The sequence below is a fragment of the Camelus dromedarius genome, chromosome 9 (assembly GCF_036321535.1).
Source record: "Camelus dromedarius isolate mCamDro1 chromosome 9, mCamDro1.pat, whole genome shotgun sequence".
Classification (NCBI taxonomy): domain Eukaryota; kingdom Metazoa; phylum Chordata; class Mammalia; order Artiodactyla; family Camelidae; genus Camelus; species Camelus dromedarius.
The window spans coordinates 65,325,421-65,345,382 of record NC_087444.1 but is presented as its reverse complement, the minus strand read 5'-3'; the positions used below and the strand labels follow the sequence as shown (position 1 = coordinate 65,345,382).

General features: G+C 56.8%; 2 protein-coding genes across 14 annotated transcripts; both read right to left on the bottom strand.

Annotated features, from left to right (window-relative positions):
* Positions 1-578: 578 nt before the first annotated feature.
* APLP1 (amyloid beta precursor like protein 1) lies at positions 579-9,519 on the bottom strand. 5 transcript variants are annotated; one of them, XM_031456849.2, is made up of 17 exons: positions 9,300-9,519; positions 8,247-8,390; positions 7,292-7,424; positions 6,967-7,079; positions 6,604-6,737; positions 6,309-6,493; positions 5,718-5,848; positions 5,283-5,357; positions 4,255-4,413; positions 4,041-4,169; positions 3,045-3,144; positions 2,248-2,355; positions 1,963-1,986; positions 1,709-1,779; positions 1,423-1,485; positions 1,148-1,291; positions 579-1,030 (listed from the first exon to the last, which is right to left on the bottom strand). In XM_031456849.2, the coding sequence occupies exons 1-17, from the start codon at positions 9,426-9,428 to the stop codon at positions 932-934; spliced, it is 1,941 nt and encodes a 646-aa protein (XP_031312709.1). In that variant the 5' UTR covers positions 9,429-9,519; the 3' UTR covers positions 579-931. The 5 variants fall into 5 exon arrangements, with proteins under 5 accessions (XP_031312709.1, XP_031312708.1, XP_064345341.1 ...); XM_031456848.2 differs by having other exon boundaries at positions 1,963-1,989; positions 9,300-9,491; XM_064489271.1 differs by lacking the exon at positions 1,423-1,485 and having other exon boundaries at positions 1,963-1,989; positions 9,300-9,491.
* A 1,003-nt stretch (positions 9,520-10,522) lies between these two features.
* On the bottom strand, positions 10,523-18,390 carry KIRREL2 (kirre like nephrin family adhesion molecule 2). 9 transcript variants are annotated; one of them, XM_064489268.1, is made up of 16 exons: positions 18,070-18,390; positions 17,690-17,839; positions 16,975-17,124; positions 16,654-16,814; positions 16,100-16,250; positions 15,722-15,827; positions 15,452-15,600; positions 14,987-15,114; positions 14,765-14,897; positions 14,364-14,464; positions 13,979-14,198; positions 13,394-13,504; positions 12,995-13,098; positions 12,630-12,695; positions 11,457-11,495; positions 10,523-11,187 (listed from the first exon to the last, which is right to left on the bottom strand). In XM_064489268.1, exons 1-16 carry the CDS (start codon positions 18,119-18,121, stop codon positions 11,116-11,118), a joined length of 1,893 nt encoding a protein of 630 aa, XP_064345338.1. In that variant the 5' UTR covers positions 18,122-18,390; the 3' UTR covers positions 10,523-11,115. The 9 variants fall into 9 exon arrangements, with proteins under 9 accessions (XP_064345338.1, XP_064345339.1, XP_031312684.2 ...); XM_064489269.1 differs by lacking the exon at positions 17,690-17,839; XM_031456824.2 differs by having other exon boundaries at positions 10,523-11,495; positions 13,400-13,504; positions 14,156-14,198; positions 18,070-18,389.
* Positions 18,391-19,962: the final 1,572 nt, after the last annotated feature.

Sequence of the window (19,962 nt, the reverse complement as noted above, 5' to 3'; positions counted from 1 at the left end):
AGACACTTGTGAAGAGGCAGGCACAGTTCTAATGTCTCCACAAATATTAATCCTTTTAATCCTCATAACAATCCTCTTGAGACAGGTAACAGCATAGGTTGAGAGACAGTTCCAACATGTCACAAAATGGACGCAGTTGCAGACATCACATAAGCCTCTCTGGGACACGTGGTTGGATTTCCATGCTCCAGGGGGATTCCTATGGACTCCCCAAGAAGTGCAAACTTGGGACTGGGAAGAGGGATTCAAGATTCCTTGTTCCTCATTGGGCTTACAGGCTGGGGGTGGATGCTGTATGTGATTGTGTGTGGGGGTGAGTAGAAGGCAGGGGAAACTTGCTAGAGCCCAGCCTCCTAGGAGTCCACTCTGAAACTCAGCGGATAGAGGCTTAGAAATCAGCACCGCGGAAAGCTCCTGGATACAATCCCAGCTCTCTGGGCCCTGCCCCCTCCCATAGGCCCCACCCAGATTTAAAGAGCTCTCCTACAGTTTAAAGAGGTGAAGGAGGCCTAATCAAAGATGCACACCAGCGTCCAGAGCTTGATACACATTGATTCCCCCAGAGAGACACAGGATGGTCTGGTGGGGAAGAGAACTTTATTGGGGTATTAGTGGGGGACATGTGGGAGAATGGATTCCAGGGAACAACAAACACTAGGACCAAGTTGGTAGCCACTTTAAGAAACAATAAATTAATGTACAAAATAAATTAAGATGAGGAGGTCCTAAGCGGGGATGCAGCTGGGAATACCTAGGGATTTCTCAGGGATGGAATTTGAAATTGGAAAGGGGAAGTGAGAATTTCCAGCCCCTTCACAAAGGATGTGTAATGAACTTTTTCAAGACCCCTCCTCCAGGCTGGGAGTTGGGGTTCTGGGGCTCCAGGAAGAGAGACGGTCTGGGCTCAGCCGAAGGGGTGAAGGGGGCTGGTTCAGGGTCGTTCCTCCAGGAAGCGGTAGGTAGGGTTCTCGTAGCCATGACGCTGCAGTTCACGCAGCTGCTGCTCCTCCAGGGTCAGCATGGGGTCCACCTGCAGTAGGGGCGGGAGAGGGATAGTGGGGCATAGGGACCTGACCGCAGATCTCACTCCACCCCTAACGCCCAGGGTCTGGAACTCCTCCTCACTCCAGGTCTTTGTGCCTCTCACCTCCACCACTCCGTGGCTGATGGCCCCGTAGGGCTTCTTCCTGCGCAAAAGCAGCATGGAGAGGACGATCAGGGAGCCCCCACCAGCTCCCATGATCAGCAGACCTGACACAGCCTCTCGGGATATGCCTGTTCCAGCTGGTGCCTGCAGGGAGAGGAGATAGGGCGGGGTCATCTTTGAGGCTCACCAGGGCCCTGTGTTGGCTTTGGGAGTTGCAGCCTAGCCACTGTCGTCTGACCTCTCCCCCTAGGTACACAGAATATTCCTCCTCTTACCAGCTCATCTCTCTGAATCTCCGATGAGTGGAAAGGAAAACCCCTTGGAACAGACACATTCACCTGGGGGAGCAGGAGGTGTCAGGGAACCAGGAGTCTGGGTCCCAGCCTCCTCCTCCCCTGAGCCCCAAGAAGACATCCACCAGCCCTTTTCTTCCCTGGGACCCTGAAGTCCACGTCCTCAGTTCCTGCTTCCCTCAGGTCAAGGAATCCAAACCCCTAGCACCTCCTCCTTCAGACCTAGGAGACCAGTCCCCGTCTCCAGGCACCCACAGGTCTAGCTTACCTTTCGTTCATACTGCTCCAGGGGGGACATCTTCTCTTTCCCAGAGGATGCAGCATCTTGTTCTGTGGACCCTACCCCCCAAATCCTATCTTATTTCTGAGACTCCAGAACGGTGCTACCCCTACCTGAGGAGGGGGTCAGAAGGGGCACTGGACTCCACCCCAGGAGGTTCCCAGTGCATGGGCCCTTTTCCAGCCTGGGCTCAAGGGCTCAGTGGGATTTGGTGGCTGGGGGCTACTCAGTGAGATACTCACCTTTTGGAAGGGCCATGGGGGTGTCTGCTGGCAGCCAGAGAAGGCAAGACAGGTGGAACAGTGAAGAGAGGAGAGCATCACTGAAGAAAGTATGGGGAACACCCTCCCAGGGGCCAAGGAAGGAGGAGCAAGGACCCTGCAAAGGCCTCCACAATCTCAGACATCCCTTCCCATCCTCTCCCACTCACTGCGGTGGCTAAGACCCCTCAGACTTCAGGGGATTAGAACTGAGGTTGGGGGCCTGTCTCCCAAAGTCTGAGATTCTTTATAGTTGGGTTAACTCACCGTCCTTGGAATCCAGAGGCTGTAGCCCACCCTTGTCCTCACTGCTGCCCCCTGGGGCAGGGGCTTCCAATTCATTGGGACCCAGGTGTTCAGAGTGGAGGAGCTCCTCTGAGGGGAACATGCAGAGAGGTGGTGAGGTCATGAGCACAGGGATCCAAAAAACAGAACTGGGTGAACGGATGGCACCCCAACAGTAGAGTGATTGGGGGTAGCCATACAGGGATCATGGGAAGTGGGGAGCTGAATGGAGGAGGATGGAGAAGTTCAAGAGAGTGGCCTTAAAGAGCAGGAGAATTAGGGTTAGGCATGGGACATCCAGGAGGAAGTCACATTAGATCTGCGGGCTGTCACATTCTTGAATCTGGACTGGGCTGGTGACTTGCTTTAACCAGTGGAATGTGGACCCAAGCCTTAAGAAGACCTGGCAGTTTCCACTTTCGTGCTTTGGGGAGCCTCAACCACCATGTAGGAGGTCCAGGTGCCCTGTTGGGGAGACCACATGGAGGGGCTCCACAGAGGAGAGAAGCCCTGAGCTTTCACGGAGAGGGAGAGAGACTCACTTGTGCCAGAGTCCCAGCCCCCGGCTGACCTGCTAGCCAGTATAGCTCCACGCTTGACTGCTGACAAGACCAGCAGAAGAAGCACCCAGTGGAACCCAGACCAGACAGCAGAATCATGAGCAAAGAAAGTGCTTGACTTAAGCCACTATGTTCTTCAGTTTTTTACATAGGAATAGATATTGGAAATGGCGGGTGGGGTGGGGAGTCAAAGGTCGGGGGTCAAGATGAAGTACTCACGGATCTGGGGCCGCAACTCCTGAGCGAGCTGGGGGTTCTGGTCAAGCAGCCCCAGGCTCTGATTCATTCTTTCTTCGATTACTTGAAGGTGGGTCTGCACCTGTTGGGGAGTGAATATGAAGGATGAACTGAGCAGTGCAGGCTAGAGACGGGGAAACAGAGGCAGGGTGCAGGGGGAGGTCAGTAGGGCTGAAGGAAAAGTAGCACATACTGGACAGGAAATAGCGGACAAGGGCCGGGAAGTGGGCCACAGGAGGCAGGAAACTGAAGGAGGAGCAGCAGAATACAAAGAAAAGGAAAAGATGTACAGAAAACAGGAAGTGAGAGTCTTGGAAAGAAAATAAGGGAGAAGGAAAAGGAATAGCTGTTAAGAGATAGACTAAGTATAGGATGCAAGGAACATGGTTTAGAAGACAGGGCGTGGTGGTAAGTGGGTAGGAGGGGCAGAAAGTACGGTCTGAGGAATCAAAAGAGAGGTTTGACGGGGTTCAGGAGAAGGAAGTGGGGTTGGAGGGTCATATAGAAATGGTGTGGTTCAAGGGCGAGGCTTGGGGTTCAAGAGCATAGAATGGAGTATTCTGGGACAGGAAGAGAACACCCAAGACACAGAAATTAGGATCTGAGGGCACAGAAAAAGGGTTCCAGGGAGAATAAGTGGGGTTGGGGGAAAGAAGGGCTGAGGGACGGGAAAAGGGTTCAAGACACAGGAGGGGGATCTGAGAAAGGAAGTACGAGACCAAGGGACAGGAAGTAGGGATTCAAGGGACAAAAAAGGGATCAAAGCGGGTGGGGGAGACAGCGTTCCAAGGTCAGGAAGTAGGGATCTGAGGGACTGGAATAGGTCCCAAGCACAGAGAGGGGGTTCCAGGGGTAGGAAGGAGGTCCAAGGGACAGAAAGAGGGTCTGAGAGGCAAGAGAAGAGTCTGAGAGATGGAGGCCAAGAGACTGGGGTCTGAGGGATAGCAGAGTACTTGGGAGCTGGAAGATTCTGAGCACCTGGAAGCGCATCTGCTGGGCCTTCTCGGGGTCCACGGCGGCCACGTGCTGGTAGTGTCGCAGCGTGTGCCTTTGCTCCTTCTGCTCCGCACGCAGGTAGCGACGCAGGGCCAGCAGGACACGCTCTGGCTGTGGGAGGGGTGAAGGCTGTCCAGGTCTGCCCCAGCCCTTTTCACCCTCTGCTCTCTGCCCTCTGCCCCGACGGCTCCCACACCTGAGGCGGATCCCCCTGCAGCGCCGCCAGGAAACCTTCCAAGGCAGCCCGGCGCTGGTCGTTGATGAGGGCGATGACTCGGGTGGCATGGGTCTCCACCAGGCGCTGTCGCTCACCAGACACCTGCTCCTCCAGGGTCTGCAGAATGGACTGGAAGTGCTGGCGACGGGGTGGGCACCGGGTCAGGAGAGGCGAAGACGGATGAAAGCACGGGTTAAAGGGGGTCTGGAAAGGCAGGGCGCTAGGGCCAAGTGGGGTGGGGGTGCAGTGGATCCAGGCCTGGGCAGAGCCAACCTGGGGCAGGACTAGATCACAGCAGGTGATCACAGACTGGTGGGGGTGGGGCTGCAGGGCCAGGTAGAGTAGGGGCAGGACTAGGTCTACTGGGAACTCAGCTGAAGGTGTAAATGGCATTGGATGGGAACAATCTTAGGACAGCTGGCCTGTGTTATGGTGAAATGGACCAAGTGCTGTAGGAAAGGTGGGGCTCCAGGCCTGGGAAGGGCCAGATGGAGACAGGTTGTGCCTAAATGAGACTGTAGGGGGTGGGTGAAAGAGTCTGGGAATGGGGCTAACTGAGCAGGGTCTGCACAGGGCAGGGCTGTACCACGGTGAGGCTGAGAGAGGTGGGTGGGGGTGTCATGAGGCCCACTGAGGAAGGACTAAGTAAAAGTGAGATTGGAGGGGCAGGACCAGAGTCAGGGGGCAGGGCCTAGCATCAAAAAGAGGCTGAGAAGGACCTGGCTGTTTTTGCAGGGGGCCTGCCTGGGAGAGGGCTCCAGAGCCAGCCCTCATGGGTTGGGATCAAGTTAAGGCAGGGGAAAACATGGCCAATCGGAGGAGGGCAATGTCAGGTTGGATGTAGGCCAAGAAGGTGGAGCCAAATGCAGGGGTGGGGAGAGGAGAGGCCCATATAAGTAGAAAGAGGTGAAACTGGCCCAGGCCAGACAAAGCCTGAGCAGGGCTGAGACCCCGTGTGCCCCAGCTGGTGGACAGGTCTGAGCAGGACCCCCTGGAGGCTGTGCTACCTCATTCAGGGCCTGTCTGTCGGCTTTAGGCAGGTTCTTGGACTGGTTGTCCGCCATGGCCCATTCACGCATCACCTGGGGAAAAGGGGAGCTTCAGGATCCTCGAATCCACCCTATTCTACCCAGTGAGTCCTTCAACCCCTCTTCAGAAGTTCCAGATCCCTTAAATACCACTGCCTCTTGGATTCCCAAGAGCGAGGATTCAGAAGGAATTTAAAGTGGAAGAGTGTCATGCACCGGAGTTTGCACAGAATCTGTCAGTGGGATTCTAGACGGGTGAGGGATCCCTGATCAACTTAGGGGTGGTGTTGAGGGATGGGGGTTGATGGGGGCTTGGGGAGCCTTTAGAGATAGTCTCAATGTGTCCCTGAGAAATTCCCTGGTATTTAGGGAGCTCTGTGTTATGGGGGATCCTGGGGCCCCCAGTACCATCACCTCATTAATCTGGCGCATCCTGCGCTCCTCCAGATCCATCTTGGCCCGCAGGAACCCCTCATGCTCGCTGATTTCTCCAGGCATGCCAAAGTACACGTCCACACCATCTGTGGGCCTCGGGGTGGGAGTCACTGCAAGGCCACGAATCAGGGAGTCAGCCTGAAGCCCACCTCCAGGTCACCTTCCCTTCCCAGAGAAATGCATTTCCCGGAGCACACTGGAGACCATCATGTGTTCACTTTAGCCATGGTTGCTGCCTGGCATCATATGAGACGGGGTTCTGGACTAGGCCTGTTCTTGAGAAGCTTAGGAATCCATTACACTGTCCTCCAAGGTTTCCTCAAATAATCTTCAGGACCTAACAAATGGCTCCTCTACTTCCAGGTACCCTCAGACCACCCTCACTCTTTGCATACTTAGCAGGTTGGCCCTTCCACCTCTACTTAACGCAAAGCCCCTCCCATTCCTCTCATTTCCTCCAACAGGGCTTCTCCCCCACAGGTCCCTCCCAAAGATGCCCCTATACCAAGGCTCCCTTAAAACATCCTCCTTCCAGGGTGGAGGGGACTAGGGGTTCAGAGACTGCCTTACCTTTGCTGACCCCTGCAGGGGTATGAGAGCTTGAGGGTGGGACTCTTTCCTCCTCTTCTTCCTCTTCAGCCCGTGGTGGCTCCACGAAGTAATCATCTACTGGCTGTATGAAGGAGTCCTCCTCTTCCTCGTCCTCACCCCCCTCTACTCTGCCCCCCAGGGGCCAGGACCGGGTGGAGGGGTCACTGAGGGAGCAGAAGACCCGAGGCAGTAAGAACCTGGGCCCAGGCCCCCAGGCTTCCATCTTCTGCCTCAGGAGCCTTGGGCTGAGCATGGAGGGTGCCCTCCCACTCACCCAACTGCTGTCCCAGACGGGTTGGGGGTCACTGGAGGGGGGCAGCACACATACTCCACACCTCGGAACCGATCTGTGCCACAGGGCAAAAGCATGCCCGAGCCATGCAGGATGAGGCCCTGGGAGCTGCAGGCCTGCGGGAAGAGTGGGCCCAGATGCCAGGACTGTGGGGTAAGAGAGGGTAGACAAGGAGCCAGGATGCCGGGGGTTTGGGGACTGATGGGGCTGGGAGCCTGGATTTCTCATTCTACCCCAGTGGGAAGAGGGGGCTGAGGTCCAGACTTGGGTTCTGGAGGAGGAAGGTGTTAGAGGACTGTACCCCTGGGTTCTGAGGGGATGAGAATGAATGGGCGGGGTCCTGACCTCCTGTGCCTCCTGATGCCTCCGGGTTGAACTCTCGCACTGGTCCATGCGCTCCTGGTGCAAGAACCGGCAGCCTTCAGGCACCAGCAGGGCCTCGCTCACGAATTCACCCGCTGGCAAATGGGGGCATCAGAGTGAGACACTCCCACAGCCACGAGCCCTACCCTCCTCAGAATCCAGATCTTTTATCCTCAGAGCCTTCTCTGCCCCACTCTGGACCCAGGCATCATCCTCTCTAATGTGAGCCGGAAACCAGGGCCAGAATTTCACCCCTTGGATACACTCTCCCACCACTTCCGTTCCCCTCCCTTAGCCTGTGACTCACGCAGGCAGCGGAAAGGCACAACCTGGTGGTGGGTGTGGGCACAGTGGCCACCCCGGGCATCACCGCACCAGCGCTCCATGGGGATGGCCTGCGTCGCTTGTTCCACACGTGCAATCTGCAGCTCCGGGTACATCTGGGGGCACCAGGTGGAGGCGATCAACCCCCTGCCCTGTCCCTGCCAAAGGCGCTTCTGCACTGGTATGTCCCTTTTCAAGACTCTGGTATTCATAAGGATATTTTCTCCCCAGGTTCTTCTGCTCTGTGGAACCAGTCTTAGGTATCTAAGCCCCTCAAGCGCATTGACCACGCCCCCTAGTAGCACTCTTAAAAGCCACGCCATCCTTAGGCTCCGCCCATTTGTCTGTCGTTTCTTTATGAAGGTCCCTCGACCTGCCCACATCTCAGTCCCTCCTAGCCCATCTCTCTTGTAGTCGTCTCTGCCCCCTTCCCCAATCAGATTCATTTCCCCCTAGATTCCACCCTTTAAGCCTCGCCTCTCTCGCTGTTAGGCCTCTCAGTAGATAGCCCTTCTCTTTGTGTTAGACCTGCCTTTTCATAACCTCTGCCGCACTGGGGTCCACCCCTTTCCTAGTCTCGCTGGTCCAGGTCTTTTTGTTTTAGCCCCGCCTCTCCTTTGGCCACGCCCATCTACGACCCTACTCTTTAAAAAGCCCACCAATATGTCTAAACCCTGTCTCTTCACTCGACACTTCCCTTAGCTGGCTGTCTTTGCACGGTTCTACCCTTTTCCTGACGTGGTTTCTCAAAAAACCAGGTCCTGTCTTACCCTAACTTCGCTTCTTTGTTGGCCACGCCCCCTAGCTTTCCATGCCGCCTTGGATCCCTCATCTCCCTGGACCTTGCCTTTTGCACTACTAGCTTCTTCGGGGGGACCCGGCCCCAAGTTGGACCAGCTGTCCTGCTGGCCACGCCCCTCCCGGTAGGTCCCGCCTACCTGTCTGCAGTACTCCAGCACGCGTTGCGGGTCCCGGAGGCAGCGTCGCGAGCGCTGTGGGTCTGGTTCCCAACGGCCGGTGCGCAGGTCCCGGTGAAGGGTTAGGCGCCCGCATAGTCCAGCCACCTGGGCCGACCCAGGGGCCTGGGGGTGGGGGCGGAGGGGTCAGCGAGGGCACGGGGGACGCTGGCATGTGGGTCCCCTGGTCTTTGCTCCCTAGGACCCAAACGTTCAGACCCCCAGCACCAGCCCTCTCCACCACGCACCGCGCACCCGCCTCCGTAGAGGTTCGGTTCCCTGGGAAACAGCTCCCACAGGGCGGGGGCGCCCCAGCTCTGCCGTTGCTACGGCGACCCGGGTCCCCCGGGATTCTCGCAGCCTTGTTGCCGTGGAGACAGGCTCCGCCTTCACCCCAGCGCAGTCGCACTAGAGCCCGAAGGGGTTAAACCCAAATGGCGGGGGAGGAGGCCAGAACCCAGGCGTTCTGGCCCCTCCTCCCTACATCCCTAGTTCAGGCTCCCATTCTCGGGTGCAAAGACCACAAGGCCTGGCTTCAGGGCCCTGCAGGCCTGGACACCAAATCCTTGAGGGATGGAGAGCTACATCTTGACTTGGGGGGCGGTGGCAGGAGGCCTAGATGCCTGGGTCCTGGGAGGCTTGCGGGAGCCCTCATATGGGTCCAGAGGATGCAAAGGGCCCAGGTTTTTGGCTGTAGGTGCCTTGCTGCCCTGTGAGTCCTGTTCAGGTGGGAAAGGGCTGGGGCTGAGTCACCAGGTCGATAGGGTCTGAGGGGGCTGGACTTCTGGGACCAGGGGCTCTAGAAAATCCAATTTCTATACTGGGGGTAGGAGGGGGCTGGGACTGGGACGACAGATGATGGGGGAGATGGGGCCTGGACTTCTGGGTTCATGAATGTCTAGTGCTGTTAGGGGCCCTGGGAACCGGCCACCTGGCTGGAAAGACTACGTTTTCTGCTCTGGACGTGTCCGCGTCGGTGTCCAGAGGCCCAGTCCCGCCCCTTCCCCCATCCCCCAGAACCCAGTGGAGCCTCACCTCGGCGGCGCTGGGGCTCCCACCGGTCAGGCTCCCGACGGCGAGCTGCGCGCGCAGAAGCAGCAGCAATAGTGGCAGCAGCAGTAGCAGCGGGCCCAGACGACGAGCGGCGGGGCTGGCGGGCCCCATGTCCCGGCCCTCGCGCCCTCACGTCCCCTGCACTCCCGCCCAGCCCGGCCCGGCCCCAGCGGTGACAGGAGCTCCCAGCGCCACCGCCGCCACCTCCTCCTCCCGCCGCCCCCGGGCTGCGCCGGCGCCGCCAGCCCCGCCCCGCGCCGGCCCCGCCTTCCTGGCCAGGACAATAGCGTGGCAGCTCTGCGCAGAGTGGAGCGGCTCGGGAACCCCGGGTGGGAGCCTGAGCCAGGCGTCTGCCCCCTTGAGAGTCCAGGCGTCCCACCCCACGCAAGGGCGCAGCCAGGAGTCTGGGTCATGGACTCTGCAGTTGTGGATTTCGAGTTCAGACCGCTCACCCCAAGCTTTCTCCTCCCTCGGACCCAGACACTAACAAATCATCTTCCTTTTCTTCCAGGGGTGCCAGCATTGGCTACCACTCCCTACCTCCTCTATCCTCTCTTGAGGTCCCAGGAATACAGGCCTCCAAAATCTCCCCAGTCAAGAACACAGTGATTGAGACCTAGTCCCCTTCTCCCTCATATCCAGGAGTCTGGGCCCCAGGAACCTTCTTTCTCAGGGCTAGAGACCAAGTCCTTAGCCCTTTCTCCCTAAGACCCAGGAGTCCAGGCCTTCTGCTGTTTCCCAGGGGCCCCAGGCACCCAGGCCTTTAATTCCTAAATCAAAGATCCATGAACCAAAGCCTCCAGGCCCTTTCTTTAAGGATGAGTTGGGTCAGGTACCCAGCACCTCTGTATAAGGATCTGGACCCCCAACCTTGCTCTAAGCACCAGGGCATTTCTATTTTCTCACCTCTGGCCTCTCCCTGACCACCTTCTCCTTCAAGGCTCACTGCTTTGTCTCCTCAAAAGATAGTGTTAGTGTAACTGTCTTCCTCAAGGGGACTGGGCCTTGTCATGTGTATGCATCTGTGCATACATGTTTGTGTAGATATGTATTAAAAGAGCTCAGAGCACTAAATAGGTAATAAAAGGCTGGGGGTGGCTCACAGTTTTTCTTATACCCATTTCATAGTCTAGAGGAAGGGCCTTGGGGCAGGTTTGATGGCTCTCTTGATGGATGGCAATGATGCCAGGAGAATCTCTAAGACATTCACTTCTTGACTTTTTTAATTAAACATAAATATTCTTATTCCTAGATTCTAAAACCCCCTCCCATTCCTGCCATGGCAGTTCTCACCCTATCTTTGCTCCTTGGGTCCAGTTCTTTCTGGGCCTTTAAGGGAGGTAGAAGGAATTAAGATGGTGGTCATCTTGGGTTTCTGGAGAGTGAATGGCCATTTTGGCTGCATTTCCATGGGTGAAGCCAAGTACCCCTTGGAAACAGCCAGGACAGGGCCTCCATCTTATTCTGCCTTATGTTGCCTTTCTTCTCAGTGCAGGTGGTCATCTTGAAATATCTTCTCTCAGTATCTGGAAACAACTTCCTTCTCTGCCCCTAATTTCTATCACCCCTTGTCCCCCATCCCTCTGCAAAGGGCCCATTTGCCATCTCGAATCTCTTTTACACAGGGGAATTGGGTTGGCATGGTGGCCATTTTGCTCCCACTTGGGTCATCCCCTTTGGCTGAGCTGTTTATCAATGACCCAGACAATTGTAATGAACTCTCCCTCCCCTCGATGTTCAATTTTGGAAGAGTAAGGTCGCCAACTTGCTCTGGTTCCTCAGAAGTCAGGATAGTCCATCAGGGCAAGTTGAAGATCCCAGGGCTCTTCAGTTGGAGAGATGTCACACGTGAGTCTGGAGACGAGGGTGGCTGGGTGTGGGGAAGGCAGCATATGGGAAGGGGGGAGTGCTGGGGGCCAGATCTGGGGGTCCAAAGGATGTGGGCTTGATGTAGCTGGTAAAAGCTCGAGGATGGGGTGTGGTGAGATAACCGGCCCGGGCTCTATATAGTCTGCAGGCGGGGACCATGCCCAGATGTGGGTTGAAGTCATAGAAGGTAGGGGTCCCTGGTGGTCCAAGGGGCGAGGAGGGTGGTAGGAAGAGGCCTCCTCCAGGGGCTTCTCCAAGGCTCAGGCTCACACTGACTCCTCGGACCTTGTAGTAACCATTGGTTGGGTCCTGAAAGGACAAAATGGGATTTGGTAAGGTATATGAGGGTATAGAGAGGCGAGGGTCACTGATGGAGAGACACACTGAGATAGAACCAGACATCAGGAGATACAGAAAGGGAGCAGGCAGAAACTCAGAGACATAGAGACTAGAAGAACAAAGCGAGAGAGAAAAACAGTGACAAGAAACAAAGGAGTCGAAGGAGATGGGCAGAGAAAGGCAGAGACAAAGGGATCCAGGCCTGCTGAAGGGTGGAGGTGTGGAAGGGGATGCAAAGGGAACAAGAGAGGGAAATTGAGATCAAGATATTAATTCATTCATTTGCCCAGTAGCTCAAGGCTTTGATTCTGTGTCATCCCCTGTGCTGCTGCTGGAGACACGTGTCACAAGGATAGACCTAGCCCTGTCCTCATGGAGATCCCAGGCCAAAGGAGAAATAATGAATCACCAGACAGAGCCAGGAAGGGTCAGGGTTGTAATGGGGGAAGTTCAGGCAGAGAGACTGGGACGGTGATGCGATAGTGATCAGACTGGGACGGAGAAGCTGAGATCACAGTGGTTGTGGCTGTTAATAGGTGAAACATAGAATGATCAGGAGGGAAGCATGCTTTCTGGAACAAGAAATGTTTGCACTGAGACCAGAGGAATAATAGAATTAGGTAGGTATGTGAAGAAGAGTAGGAGTGTTTCAGACAAGGGGAATAGCAATGTACTAGGTACAGAGAAGAGAGAGAAGGACTCTGGACTGGGGACGGGGGTCAATGGGGCCCTAAAGAGATGGGCCCCCAAAGGAAGGGCAGATCTGGGGAGGTCACTGTGGAAACTGGAAGGTGGAAGGGGACTGGGAGAAGCAACCAGGGAGAGGCATCTAGAAGGCCTGAAACAGGACTGTGATGGGAAAGCACAGGCAGAGTCAATCTTGATCTGGGATGGAGGCCAAGGCTGGAGCAGATATGTGGGCATAGACAGCAGATATACAAACTGAGACTGGGGAGGTGGATAAGATGGCCCAGGAGGTGGCAAGATGTGGGCAGAGGGGGTGAGGTGCCAGCTCTGGGGGCAACAGAATGAAAAAGGAGGGGACAGAAGTGAAGAGAGAGTCAGTGGCACGGAAAAGGGAGCCCCTCCTCTCCCAACACTCACCTTTGCCTCCAGAGCCCCCTCCTCATCCAGCACCAGGTCACTGTGGTCTGTGTGCACGATGGGGCCCTGGGGTGGGGTACTTAGTGAGAGGGAGTGTAGAAGATCCTCCTTCCCTAGTGCCAGACCCCAGGGACCCTCAGTGGAACATCTGGGGCCAGGCAGGAGGGACCAAAGGCACCTGGGAGCTAGGGTCTGGGCTCAGGACAACTAGGAGCCCTGGGGACATATTTGATCTAGGGAATAATTGTGTCAGGGGTTCTATTTGAGTTGGGGGGGCCTGATTGGGAGGACAGATATCACAATTGAGACTGCATTACTATTTGAGACTTGAGGTACAGTCAGGTCTGGGGACCCTGGCATCCTACCTGGTCCTCACCGTTGCCTGTCTCCTCCTCCTCGTGGCCCCTTGAACTGGATGCATCGCTGCTTCCTGGGATTCGTACCAGGTTCTTTTGATTGGAGAAAGAGGCTGAGGCCAGGGACATTGAGGGTGGGAGCAGAGGTAAGCAATGGGGCTGGGTTACAGTTTGTGGAGGCCAACGAGCAGGAAGAGAGAGGACTGAGACAATCAGGTTGAGAGGCAGGGAATCAGTGAGAACTCTGGCCTAGGAGGGCAGGGGGTGTGACCCTGAGGGGGTGGAGTTAAAGCTTGAGGGAGGGATCAGGTCCCGAAAGCGAGCCAAGTCAAGGGAAGGTCTAGAGAGGCAGGGCTGGGACCAGCTCCCAAGGCCAGGCCCGTCAGTGGGCAGGGGTGGGGCCCAGGCACTGACCCTTGCTGTGGCGCCAGCAGCAGAGGACCACCCCAGTGATGATCATAAGTAGAGTCATGGCCACAGCAGCCACTCCAGCCACAATCCTCACCATGGGCAGCAAGTCTGCAGGAAAGAGAGGGGTGTCCTGAGGAGGCTGAGCAGAAGACTGAGCAGGAACTGGGGGACTGGGCTCAGGGCTTGGGTAGGGAACCTCTGGGTTCAAAGGTCACCAAGTTTGGAGATTCCCAAGTTTTGTAGCCTGGGATCCCTGTGTTTAAGGGCTCATGAACTTGGGGTTTTACAAGTTTAAACTCCCTGACTTTAGGGAGTCTTAGAGTTTGAGGGCATTTCTACTTTGCAATTCTTAATATGTGGAGATTGCCTTCTTTGAAACACGTAAGTGTAGAGGGCTTTCAGTTTATGATCCCGTACCCGAGGGAACTTATTGTTTAGGGGGTCTCAGGATTCAAGGGACTCATGGTTTTGAGGCTCCCAAGGTTTGGGGGTCTCTGCATTTGAGGGTCCTCTGTTTGGGGATGGTGACATTTTGGAGGTTTGAAATCCTCAGATTTGGGGTCTTCAGGCCCAGAGTCTCACCTCTACGGCCCAGGCTGACCCGGGTGCCTCCCTCGCCCAGCCGGTTCCGGGCACTACAGTTGAAGCCCCGGCTAAAGTCGGACTCCTGGGTCCCGGAAATGTGTAGCACAGAGATCAGGCCTGGACCTTGTCCTCCGCGGCCCTCTGGGGCTGGGAACGTCTCCACCAGGAACCTACCCCGAGACCCCGCTGCCAGGAAGCCGTCATCCCAAGACCAGACCTGGGGGCACAAAAGAGGAAGATCACTGAGGAGACTAGGGAGGGCAGACAGGGGCGGTGGGCGCGGTGAGGAATGTCAGAGGTAGTCACAATAGTTTTGGGAGTCCTGCTGAGAGGTCCAGGATCATGGCTTGGATGAGTCTTGAGAGCGGGGACATTTCCTTACCACGGCTTCTGGGGCGGGGGAGGCGAAGACCAGACACTGGAGGCGGGCGGGGCCCCTCAGGAAGGCGGGCGCGGAGTGCAGGGCGGTCACTACTGGTGGTGCTGGTTTGGAGATTGTGGACCAATCAGAGGAGAGGCCCCGCCCTCCCTCAAGCCCGTTCTCAATCGGGCGGGGCCAGGCCTGGGCACTCCCCACTAACCCCAGCGAACCAGGCCACGCCTCTCCACAAATTCGGAACCCCACTGGGGCTGGCCTTCGCTAGGTCCTGCTGCAATCCCCAGGTCCCGCCGTCTGTTGAGCTTCCCCTCTAAAGGCCATGTTCACTCTCATTAGACCTCGTCCCCTCTGCCCACTCCTTATCTAGGACCTGTCGGTTCCACTAGGAAGCACCCCTTTCTCACCGTTCACAGTCAACCTAGCCTCAGCAGCGCCGCCCCCCAGGCCGGAGAGCCCTGGCTCAGCCTTGCACACGTAGTCGCCTGCATCCTCGGGCCCCACCGCGGGAAGACGCAGAGTGGGCCCGGAGGCCAGCACCTGGGATAGTGAAGGGGCGTCACGGCCAGGACCTTGGGAGGATCAGTGCCACTGCCAGCCACTACCACAAGCCCCAGATCGGGTCTCACCTGCGCGTCCCCGCGGCGGGTCCAGGTTACCCGTGGGAGCGGATTTCCGCGCCAGACACAGTTGAAGAAGGCATCGTTCCCGAGGTCCACGGACACGGGTTTCGGCTTTGCCTGAAGAATCGGCCCGACTGAAGGAGAGAGTTGAGCGGGTCACATGACCAGGGAGGGCTGCAACTTCTGACTCGGGATCAGCTACTCAGAAACGACACCCACAAGAGCCCACTGGGTTTAAGCCCCTGTCCATAGCTCACACTCCCGGCTCACATGCCCGACTCACACCCCTGGGCCCCGCCTTCGCCCCGCCCCTGCTCCACTTTGACTTGGATCCAGCACTGCCAACCCCCGCCTAAATCCTATTCTGGCCCCACCTCCTCCCTCAGCGGGACACAGCCACGCCCCACCGTAGCCCCCAGCTCATCCAGCGCGCCCCACTTTGGACACAGGCACGGCCCCGCCCCGGCTCACACTGCACATCCAGCGCTGTGCTGCGGTTGGCGCTACCCACGGCGTTGCTGACCTCACAGGACACCGGCGCGGTCAGGAATGAAGCGTCCGCCACTACCACCAACATTGGCCCGCGGGCCCCAAGCACCGGGGACCCCCCCTTTGCCCACCTGCGACGGTGATAGGCTGTTAGTGTTGTCCTTGCTCTTCATGCACACCTACTCACATCCTAGCCCCAGCCCTCCCCAAGCCCATGCTCCAGGCTGGGGAAGAGATGATCTTCGTCCTCACCTATAGCCGGTAACAGGAGGCTGAGCAGTCGCTTGGCATCGGAAAGTGACCTTCTCTCCCTCCTGCACTGTCTGTGGTTCTGCAGACAGAGTCACCACTGGGGGGTCTGTGAAGGTGAGTCAACGGTCAGCGATGGGCAAGGACATGGAACACCCCCACTGACGACCTAGGAATCAAATTCTCAGCTCCTTCACTCCAGGAGTTTGAGTCCCTAGTACTCTCTTCCCTTTCAACTAGGAGTCTAGGCCTCCAGTTCCCAGTTCCCTCAGGGACTTCAGGTTCACAGCCCTCTCCTTCCTCTTATCCTGGAGTCCAGGTTCCAGTCCCCTCTTTCCCCAAGGACCTCAGCCTCAAAGCCCAGTGTCTAACTGCACTCACACTGCAGGCTCAGTGTGACAGCTGTGTCCTTTCCTGCGGGCATGGCTTGGCTTCGGGCCCGGCAAACCAAGGTGGCTCCATCATCATGGCTGGAAGGGGTCAAGGATAAGATGCTCTCCACTGATCCAGTGGTTCCTTCCTTCAACAGGGTCTGAATAATAATAATAATCTCATCAGGTTATGAATAATAATAATTTCACCTACCCTTACGTAGTACTTTACTATGTCAAGCACTCTTCTAGGCATTTATAAATACTACTTCATTTAATCCGCACAACTACCCTAGAGGTGCATACTACAATTGGCCCCATTGTACAGATAAGTAAACTGAGGGACAGAGAGGTTAAGATCAATCAACTGGTGAATTGTTGGGTCAGAATTTGAACCCAGGTAGTCTGGCCCTAGAGCCCTTATCCTTAATCACATACCAAGGATCCCAGGCTTTGAATCCCTGCCCTCCCATTGCTTTTTCTCTTCTGGATGAGCCTATGGTCTGAGTGGACTCCCAAATTTCCCTGAATGAGCAAGGGCTGGCACAGAGTGTTGGACCTGACCTGGTGGAAGGTGGCCCCATCCAGCCGGACCCCATCACGGAACCACAGCAGCTCAGGGGTGGGGCGGGCATCCCCACGGCTCCGACAGGTCAGATTCGCAGGAATCCCAGCAACCAGAGACACAGAAGGGCCTCCCAGCACCTGGGGAGCTTCTGGCGGCACTGTGGGGGTGGATCTGGGGTCAGAGCTAGATCCTGGGCCCAGAGACCCTGATCTTCCCAGCTCTAACCCTCCATTTTTCCATTCTCCTGGACTCAGACTCCCAGTTAGCACTGGTTGTGCCCAAAGGGCTCCCTGGGGACGAGTGGGCTGGATCCTCACCCAGCACGTGCAATTGGGCTGGTCGAGAACGGAGGCCTGCTTGTGTAGCCTGACATTCGTACGATGCTTGATCCTCTAGCTCCACAGGCCTAATGTGGAGGTCGTGCTGGCCACTGACTGCATTCCCTGATATCCAGTACCGGGACCACCCTGGAGTCAGGGAAGACGCAGTCACACCATGGTTGTGAGTTCCTGGCCCCAGGCCTCCATTCCCAGACATCTCATACGAGAAAAACACTACCAAAGGTGGGTCCTGGGTCAGAGAAACAGTAACCCTCTCCCAATCCAGAATCACTGCAGCTTGGAGGTGACAAATTAAAAAAAAAATCAAGAAAACTATCGCCATAAAGGTCAAATTAGATGCCACCTCTTGGGTGAGAAGGGAGTGGGAAGGGAGTGAGGAGGGCTTCTGGGAGCTGGCAATGGACCTCGGTAGTGGTTACATGCATGTCTATGGTAGAATTATTTGACAAACCTTCCATTTATGTTTTATGTGTTTTTCTGCATTTATGTAATATTTTACAATAAAAATTAAAATCCACAAACCCTGTAAGTCACCTCCAGAAAAGCTGAAAATACAGGACTCCCAAATGTTTACCTGAGCGCATTAACTACCCCAACTTAAAAATGTCAAAATAGAAACTTCGGTTCTTGCACAAGACCAGCACTCTCACCCTGGAGCCAACCCCTCCCTGAACAGAGAAAACAGTCTCACCCGGCAGGTCCCTTTCGCCCCCGAGAGCCAGCCCATCCTTAGTCCACTGAACCAGCCCCCAGTATGCGCCCAGGGCACAGGGCAGCCGGGCCTCATCCCCCAGCAGTACTACCAGGTCCTCAGGCTGTTGCAGGAAATGGGGTGACAGGCCTAGGAGAAAGGAGTGAGGGGGGAGCAGAGCTGAGCTTGGCACATTCAAGAACTTCCTCATTCAGGACCCGGGAGTCCAGTCCCCAGCCCGCTCTTTCCTCAGATCCAGAAGCTAGAGTTCTCCTCCCTCAGACCTAGGAGTACAAGACCTTAGGCTCACCCACCCCAGTAAAGCAGCAGCTGACAAAGAATTCTCTCCTATGTTTATCTGTCCCCGCCCCTCCCGGTACCTGCACGCCCTCTGAGGCAGAAGAAGAGGACCAGGAGTGTGGGGACCAGCATCGTGAGCGTGTGTCCCCCAAGATGCAGCCGATTTGCTGTTGCACTGGCTTCCCTGCCAGCCGTTTCCTCGGGAGCACACCTCCCACCACTCTGGCCTGGAGATCCCTTCGCTCCCGACTCTTCGCCCCAGGCTAGCGGTCCCCCTTTCTCTGGCCTGGAGTTCCCCTAATCTGCTCAGCCGCAGGTTCCGAGGCTCTGAAACGCTGGCCAGTTCCGCGCGCAGGTTCTTGGAAAGATCCGTGAGGGCTTGATCCTACTCGCCCCGCCCCGCCCCGCCCCCTGGGAGACCCGCCCTCTTCTCATTGAGAAACTCCCGCGGCCCAGACGCGGATGAACGGGGGCACGCAGGGCGGAATCCCCCCAGCGGGTGGACGCCGCAGCCCCCTTTCGGTCTGGGAGCTGGAACACCTGGGTCGAAGGAAGGGGTCCCGGCTGGGTTGGACACCTGTACCCTGTCGGGGTTGGTGGGTGGCTGAGGGTGAAGAGGAGGGAGGGGAGGGAGTGGAAGAAACTTGCTCAGCTCGGGTCCTGGAGGGACCTCGCTGAGTGGAAACGGAGCTATAAATGGGAACCCTTGGGGACTTGCTAGTTTCCGCGCCCTGGGGAGGCGGGGCCCGGGGCTCCCCTGGGTCTGAGGGTCAGGAAAAGGGCACCAGGTTTCTCGGGGGGGGGGCAGCTGGGACCTCTGAGAAAGGGGGTTCAGTTCTCCCCACCTCAAAACCCCTGTTCAGAATATTCCTCTTCCTGCCTTGTTACCGCTGCAAACCACAGCGTCCTAAGATCCAGGAATCCAGGCCCCACAGCCCCTCCGGTCCCAGGACCCCCTCAGGCCGGGACCACCCCCCTCGCCTCACTCAGCAGCGGTTGCTGGGCGACGGCTGGGAGGCGGCGGTGCCCGGGCTGGGGCAGGCCGGGAGGCTGGGAACTGCGCAGCTTGTCCTGACGGCTGCATGCCGCCCAGCTGGGGCGTTCCCACGCTGCGGGCTGGCGGTGCGCTGCGCAGCTGGCGGGACAGGTGGGTGGGACCCCGAGTCGACAGAGGGGGGCGGGGCCGGGGGCCTAGGACCGTGGATCTGACTGACATCCTGGAGACTGTAGGGACTGGGGAGCCACACTCAGGTTCTCTGTTGTTTCTGAGCTCAGATTCTTGTGTCCCTAAATAGCGGGGCATGGACGCCCAGGATTCTAAGCCTGGGGATTCAGACCTCTGATGACTGCGACGCCAATGGCCTGAACTCCGAGTTTCTTAAGAGCTGGGGACTCAACTAGGTCCTCTGCCTGCAGCAGGGTGCAGTTGGGAGAGGATGACCGGGGGTCAGAAAATCTGATCTTAAGTCTTAGAGTCAGTGGATTTAACCACCAATCTCTCTCCCACCCCTACACAGGCCCAGGAGGATTTGAAAATCAACAGACAGTGAACATCTGCCCTAAGTCCTATGGGCGGGGAGTGGGAAGGGGGGAGGATTGGAGGCCTGAACTTCCCGGTCCTTGGGGAGAGAGGGCTGCAGTCTTGGAATCCTGAATCTGAGAAGAGTGGGTCCAAGGGGTCCCAGACTTCTAGAACTTCTGGCTTCTGGGTTTGGGGATCTAGTCCCTGGCTTTTGAAATAGGTTGAGCTTGGAGCCAGGACACCTGAGTCAGATAGTAAGGCTATTTTTTCCAGACACCTGATATCACTTCCCCTTCCTGTCTCTGGGGCCACAGACATGGAAAGATAGAGAGCCTGAGGTCTCAGGAGCATCTAAGAAGGAAAGTATCCAAGGTGGAGGGTGAAAGGTTTGTGCTAATTAAAGATCCCAGCAATGGACAGCTCTGCACGGTGACCCTGAGGGACACCATCT